This window comes from Pan troglodytes, chromosome 4 (genome assembly GCF_028858775.2).
Source record: "Pan troglodytes isolate AG18354 chromosome 4, NHGRI_mPanTro3-v2.0_pri, whole genome shotgun sequence".
Classification (NCBI taxonomy): Eukaryota; Metazoa; Chordata; class Mammalia; order Primates; family Hominidae; genus Pan; species Pan troglodytes.
Window position 1 is genome coordinate 172,373,951 of NC_072402.2, and position 7,794 is coordinate 172,381,744.

Consider the following 7,794-nt stretch of genomic DNA (forward strand, 5'->3'; position numbering starts at 1 on the left):
AGGTCCTGAACTGGGTGACTTCCTATTTACCTCGTCAGTCTCAGGATAATCGTTCAGATATAGGAAAAGACAGCCGCAGCCTGAAAAAAGTCGTTTGAAGCTAACCTTCTAGGTCAGGCATTTTGAGGACCAGCGGAGAGATCCGAGGCCTCTAATCCTCGAAGCTCGCTCTCCCCTTCCCCAGGCTGAGACAGTCATCACTGAGGCTTTGGAAAGGAATTACCGAGGGTATAATTTGGGGTGGGGTGGAGACATCTATGTTTTTATAAAAAACCAGGTGCCATGAATAAAAATGTGCTTCCCAAAATGATATGTAGGCCTGGGGTGTGCAAACTTGGAAGCCGGTATTTCTGAGACTTGCAAACGAGAGGGAGGCACTAGATATTGGCGACTTTTCCTCCTCCCCCCCACCCCCATTACCCTCCGAGGCAAACACTGGCATTCAAACACGCACGACAAACACAGGCTCAAACAAACTCATGAATGCACACTTGCACTGTCTTGAGAAAAAGGTCGGATCCGGATCGCGCTCAGAAAGGAGGTTCAGGAGACAAGTACAGAGATTTCAACTTTCTAAAAGTGCGCTGGATTTGCTTTCTAGTGAGAGAGATGGGGACAACTGATTTAAATTCTCCACTCCGAACCATTTGGGAGAGAGGCACTCCTGACCACTTCTCGGGCTCCTTCCGGCCCCTCTTTTCCAGGGGAAAGAGTTGTAATAATAACAGTGGGCGCTTTTGAGCGCTGGCTAGTGGCGAGTTACTCTTCTAAGTGCATACATTTCTTTCACAGGGATACTGGCCTGTGAGTTTCAGCACCGACTTTCTGGAATTGTAACGTAAGCCAATTTTGACGCATAGTAGGGGCTTCGTAAATGTTTCTGCAATGCTGTTTGCGAATCTTGAACTTATTCTGGCTGTAGAGGGAGAGTGGGATGGGCGCAGGGTCCCTTTTAAAGAAGGGTCAAAAGAGAGAAGAAATGGGACTCGGCGAACTTCCGCTTTAAATAATCGCTCTTAATTAGGTCTCGGGCTTTTCAGTTTCGGCGTGATTATAACCCTTCAGGGATCGCCTAATAACAACTCTGCTGACTGCTCCTGTAATTAACTCCTAATTTATTTCAAACAAGAAAAAAAAAAAAAAAAAAAAGGAGGGGGCAGCCCCTTCGGGAAGAGCCAATCAGAGGCGAGCGTCTCTGGCGTCAGCGCCAGGCCCGGCGCGGATTGGCGGCGCGCGTCTCCCACTTCCCCTCGGAGGAAAGGCTCAGCTCCCAGCGCGCCCCTCCCGTCTCCGCAGCAAAAAAGTTTGAGTCGCCGCTGCCGGGTTGCCAGCGGAGTCGCGCGTCGGGAGCTACGTAGGGCAGAGAAGTCATGGCTTCTCCGTCCAAAGGCAATGACTTGTTTTCGCCCGACGAGGAGGGCCCAGCAGTGGTGGCCGGACCAGGCCCGGGGCCTGGGGGCGCCGAGGGGGCCGCGGAGGAGCGCCGCGTCAAGGTCTCCAGCCTGCCCTTCAGCGTGGAGGCGCTCATGTCCGACAAGAAGCCGCCCAAGGAGGCGTCCCCGCTGCCGGCCGAAAGCGCCTCGGCCGGGGCCACCCTGCGGCCACTGCTGCTGTCGGGGCACGGCGCTCGGGAAGCGCACAGCCCCGGGCCGCTGGTGAAGCCCTTCGAGACCGCCTCGGTCAAGTCGGAAAACTCAGAAGATGGAGCGGCGTGGATGCAGGAACCCGGCCGATATTCGCCGCCGCCAAGTGAGTGCGCGCCGGGGCAGGAGTAGGAGGTAGCGCGGGGTACTGGAGGGAGCGGGGGGCGGGTGTTCCAGGGCTGGGGGTACCGAGACCCTTCTGCGTGCGCTACACTCCCGGGAAAGCAAGCCCAGGGCCTCTGGACTCCTGGGTGCCCGGGGCGTTCGGCGCGCCCAGTGCGCCGTCCGCATCCAAGACACCCTCTGGGTAATAACCGCGCTGTGTGTGTCTGAGACTCCCTCGACATACAGATTGTTCTTTCAAGAGCGGACCCCAGCTGGGTTTACGGGGTCGCTCGGTGGTCCGTTTCTACAGCCCTCGGCCCTGCGCTCTGGCCACTTGGCTTGTTTTTGTTTCACTGTTCCCCGGAGTCTCTGCCTGGGGAGTGAAGGAGATGGATCCTTGTCCAGTGAGCACTTGGATGTACCAGGAACGAGACAGGTTCAAAACTCAACCCTGAGAGTTGTGCCCCCATTTTAAAGATGAGCTAACTGGGCTTAGCCAGACATTGAGGAGAAACCATTTTCTTTCGTGAGTCCCGCGGGTGTCGAAGCCGGATCCCACGAAGGGATGGTGGCACCAGGGATGGTGGCATCAGAGTCTGGTGCGGGGAGGAAATGTCTCTCTGTGGTCTCCGCAGCCAGCACCTCCCCGGCAAGGTTCTAAGCTTCGCCGGGAGCGGGCTGGGGCCAGAAGCGCACGGGCTCTTCTTGGCTCACAGTGATAATGAACCGCCTTCCAGCAGGGCTTGAGAGTTTGCAGAGTGATGCTCACTAGCTCACCAGATCGAGATCCTCACTGGAACCCCCAAGTGTAGACACTGGACTTGTGACTACCCTATTTTTCAGACGTGGACGCTGAGGCTTTTAAAGAAGACGGCCTTTGCTTGTCCCAGGTTACCAACAACCACTGATTGGCCAGGGGGACCTGTTGCCCGCGCCCTGCTCCTCTGTTTGATATGCCCTGACCACTTTTGCGTCCTCTCCCCAGAGAGACTAGGTAGAGATCCTCACCTGCACCCCACTTGAGAATTGAGGCTGCAGAGAATTCTCCGCTTCAGCATCCATTTTTGGTCCCTGAGTCCTTTTACAATTTGGAGACGTCATCCTTGACAGCCTCTTTTACTTTTATCTCTTGGCTTTTATGGTTTCTCTACCCCCTAATTTCCCGCCACCCCATCCCCTACCTGTAGGAAAGGTGAGGGTGGGGGCTGTGGAGGGACTTTCTCCAAAGCTGAGAGAGATCCTTTCACTATTTACATCATTCAGCCCTCAAGACTAGACGCAATGTATTTTGTTAACAAAACAAGGCCGTATACCCAGGCGTCAGTGGCTGTCCCCTCTGGCAGTCTCTCTCCACCCTGTTAGAAACTCTGAAAGATTCAAAGGGCGAGGAGATTAAGGGACTCAAAGAATTTAAACTCAAGTTTGGATAGTGCTTTATAGCACTTTTCACCGTATTATCTTATCTCCTCTGTAGGGCAGCAGCCGGCCTCTTAACAGATGAGGACATTTCGGCAAAGTTCAGAGAGGAATCGGCAGTTTGGGCCTGACCAAAAAAAAAAAAAAAAAAAAAAAAAATCTTGGGGCCATTTAATGATCACCTACCAGGTGGCAGACAGGGCTCTGGGTACGCTTAAAATTTTAGTACTGTGGACCACATTGAGGGATTAGTGTTACTTACCCACTTTATCGACAGTGAGGTAGAGGCTCAGAAAATTAAAAGACTTAATTTGTTTGACAAATATTGAGTACATAGCTTACGGCTATGCCCAGCCAATGATACAGGCCTTAAATGGAGTAGTGTCCAGAGGTTAGGAATCCTGCCATCCTTTAGGCCTGTGGGTCTGGAAAGGCAATGACTACTACCCCTCCAAACATCCCTGCCCTGTGCTCAAGCTTCCCTGCTCTGGGTAAGGCAACCTCGGGCCCAGGCTGTGACCTTCCCATGAAAAGAACCAGAAATTCTGAGAACCGAGTTTATAACCTGCACATTCTGCACATGTATCCCGGAACTTAAAGTAAAAAAAACAAAAAAACAAAAAAAAAAACACCATGAAGAATTGTCGGTGCTTTGGGCCTGGAGGTGGCAGCGGGAACCCTGTGGTCAGAGCAGTGGGTCCTGAGAATGCCAGGCGACGGAGCCTGGGGCGAGAGGGAGCTACCCGCCCGGGCCTGATTTTGTTATTTGGAGGAAGTAGGATAAACGCTGTTTTGCCTTATATAATCGCATCCTTCCTCTGGCTGGTTTAAAATTAGGTGGGGGTGGAGGGATGGGGAGTGTTGCATTGGGAGGAAGCCTCATAGCTTCATGGTTTTGATACACATGTGCGATCCCGGTCACCTGGATTTCATAATTCAAATGTAACCCGAAGGACCAGCTGGAATTACCCTGCCCAGGCGCGCAGTGCTTCAAAACCCCACGTAGAGCCAGAAGCAAGAGTATATACACACTAGGAACTTGGTATCTGAGCTGAGACACCTGGGTCCTCCTGAGGGCCCGGCCTAGTTTAGAAAGGGCGAGAATTTTGCTGGTCTCTTGAGAGTCTCTGACAGTGTTGTTAATTTGTAAATTAAGAAGCTGGCTCCCCAGCTGTCTAGTAACTTAGGGATTAGCAAATGCAGAAGTATAGACTTTTATGGTAGTTTCTTATCCTTCCCTTTCCCAGATTTCTGTTCTTTGGTTGGTTACAAAGCCTCTTATCTCTTTTTGATTCAGTAAAGTGATGGGTAATAATGCGACACTGGAACAAATCCATCTCTTGTTGGAAATGGAAGCTGGGTTGGGACTTGTGCTGTGTCACCCTCAAGTATGAAGTGTAAACTCTTTCTTGGGCCACCAAAGTAACTAAACAAGAAATGCAACATTCTCCCATGAATACATTAGAGTTAATACCGTGGCCACATTTGGAAAATTAGCATAGCTCGTAAAAGCCAAATGCAGAAAATTAATTGTTAAGTATTCTATCACCACAGCTCTATCCTGCTCCGCCCACCCACCCTTGAGGAAGACAAGCCCAAAGTTAGTTGATGCTATGGAATCACAAGGATGTCCCAGTCTGTGATTTGCTGTAATTGAATCCATTTTAAATGTGGAGTCTGGATGCTGTTGGCATACCTTTATTTTGCTTGTTTTTCCCCCTGACAAACAAATCATTTACACATTTGCCCGAAGCCATAGAACGGGTAGAGGGGATGACTAAGATGTCATCACGTGCTCTCAATTCGGAGGCAGCATGATTTCCCCTGACATTTACATTTATGGGCTAGCTAATTTTTCCCTTCGTCTTAGTCAAGTTTATATTACAGAAGCGCCCAGCCAAGAACCTTATCCCACATCCAGATCTGTAAAATGATGTTCAGATTTTATAATCTGTGGACTGGATGCAATGACAGCTGTGTGACTGTTTATTGCGTGGGACTGCCCCCAAATTCAAAGATGCTATTAATTTACCACAGACCTTATCTGCACGATTATCCTTCATAAATATGCTGACGCAATCCACTTTTTCTGGTTCAGAGAGGAGACCAAGGGAAACAGCTAACCCGGTTGCTAAAACCTTTTTCATTTTCCTTCCCATATGTGATTGTCTCCATGTCCAAGGGAGGCTGGGCTAATCATGAACCTGGTCTCCCATTTTTAAAGAGAAGATAAATTATGCTCAGAAGAGATAGCGTTTCATTTCTCACTGACCACTTGATTCCCTTGTCTTACATTAAACGTTCTATTTCTGTTATCTCTAATGCTGTTTGTTTTCCATATAGAAGGTTCAGTTACACCATTACATTTCCAAAATTTTTCTTAAAAAACTCATTTTTAAAAAACGAAGCAACTTACCCATTTATATATGGTCCCCCTCCCCCCAAGAAACACACATAGTTTTGACAAAGGTACCTTTTTCAAAGATGAAACAAAGTATGTCTTTCCATACATAGATGTGTGTGTGTGTGTGTGTGTGTGTGTGTGTATGTATGTATATATAGATTTTTTTTAAAGCTAAGTGCTTTCAGTTGAGAGGGGAGGCCCGAAAGGAAAAAACCTAGAGAGATGACGGGGGAGATGGGGTTTTTTTAGTATTATTTTAATGTAACTTTCTTTTGCTAATCCGCTCCCCTCTCTGTTCTCTAGGACATATGAGCCCTACCACCTGCACCCTGAGGAAACACAAGACCAATCGGAAGCCGCGCACGCCCTTTACCACATCCCAGCTCCTCGCCCTGGAGCGCAAGTTCCGTCAGAAACAGTACCTCTCCATTGCAGAGCGTGCAGAGTTCTCCAGCTCTCTGAACCTCACAGAGACCCAGGTCAAAATCTGGTTCCAGAACCGAAGGGCCAAGGCGAAAAGACTGCAGGAGGCAGAACTGGAAAAGCTGAAAATGGCTGCAAAACCTATGCTGCCCTCCAGCTTCAGTCTCCCTTTCCCCATCAGCTCGCCCCTGCAGGCAGCGTCCATATATGGAGCATCCTACCCGTTCCATAGACCTGTGCTTCCCATCCCGCCTGTGGGACTCTATGCCACGCCAGTGGGATATGGCATGTACCACCTGTCCTAAGGAAGACCAGATCAATGGACTCCATGATGGATGCTTGTTTCAAAGGGTTTCCTCTCCCTCTCCACGAAGGCAGTACCAGCCAGTACTCCTGCTCTGCTAACCCTGCGTGCACCACCCTAAGCGGCTAGGCCGACAGGGCCACACGACATAGCTGAAATTTGTTCTGTAGGCGGAGGCACCAAGCCCTGTTTTCTTGGTGTAATCTTCCAGATGCCCCCTTCTCCTTTCACAAAGATTGGCTCTGATGGTTTTTATGTATAAATATATATATATATAATAAAATATAATACATTTTTATACAGCAGACGTAAAAATTCAAATTATTTTAAAAGGCAAAATTTATATACATATGTGCTTTTTTTCTATATCTCACCTTCCCAAAAGACACTGTGTAAGTCCATTTGTTGTATTTTCTTAAAGAGGGAGACAAATTATTTGCAAAATGTGCTAAAGTCAATGATTTTTACGGGATTATTGACTTCTGCTTATGGAAAACAAAGAAACAGACACAATGCACACAGAAAATATTAGATATGGAGAGATTATTCAAAGTGAAGGGGACACATCATATTTCTGCATTTTACTTGCATTAAAAGAAACCTCTTTATATACTACAGTTGTTCCTATCTCTCCCCCGCCCCCCACCACCCCACCACACACGTATTTTTAAAGTTTTTCCTTTTTTAAGAATATTTTTGTAAGACCAATACCTGGAATGAGAAGAATCCTGAGACTGCCTGGAGGTGAGGTAGAAAATTAGAAATGCTTCCTAATTCTTCTCAAGGCTGTTGGTAACTTTATTTCAGATAATTGGAGAGTAAAATGTTAAAACCTGTTGAGAGGAATTGATGGTTTCTGAGAAATACTAGGTACATTCATCCTCACAGATTGCAAAGGTGATTTGGGTGGGGGTATAGTAATTTTCTGCTTAAAAAATGAGTATCTTGTAACCATTACCTATATGCTAAATATTCTTGAACAATTAGTAGATCCAGAAAGAAAAAAAAAATATGCTTTCTCTATGTGTGTACCTGTTGTATGTCCTAAACTTATTAGAAAATTTTATATACTTTTTTACATGTTGGGGGGCAGAAGGTAAAGCCATGTTTTGACTTGGTGAAAATGGGGTTGTCAAACAGCCCATTAAGCTCCCTGGTATTTCACCTTCCTGTCCATCTCTCCCCTCCCTCCGGTATACCTTTATCCCTTTGAAAGGGTGCTTGTACAATTTGATATATTTTATTGAAGAGTTATCTCTTATTCTGAATTAAATTAAGCATTTGTTTTATTGCAGTAAAGTTTGTCCAAACTCACAATTATTTTAAGAGGTGTTCTCTGTTCTTAGCTGGGCTTAGCTCGAAAGTGCTACCCACATGAGGGGGGAGCTGGTCTTTTTTAATATTTTAATGTAAATCAACCAAGAGTTGTGGCCAGATTCAGCCATGTTGGGGTGATTGGTGGTGGTGGGGAGTGAACCGAAACTACTGAAATACTTTGA

At 47.4% G+C, this 7,794-nt stretch overlaps 1 protein-coding gene across 1 annotated transcript; it reads left to right on the forward strand.

The window, feature by feature from the left end:
- Positions 1-1,323: 1,323 nt before the first annotated feature.
- MSX2 (msh homeobox 2) lies at positions 1,324-7,305 on the forward strand. Its single transcript, NM_001135625.3, is given in 2 exon segments — positions 1,324-1,749; positions 5,872-7,305. Coding segments are annotated over 2 exon segments (804 nt in total). The 5' UTR covers positions 1,324-1,370; the 3' UTR covers positions 6,297-7,305.
- Positions 7,306-7,794: the final 489 nt, after the last annotated feature.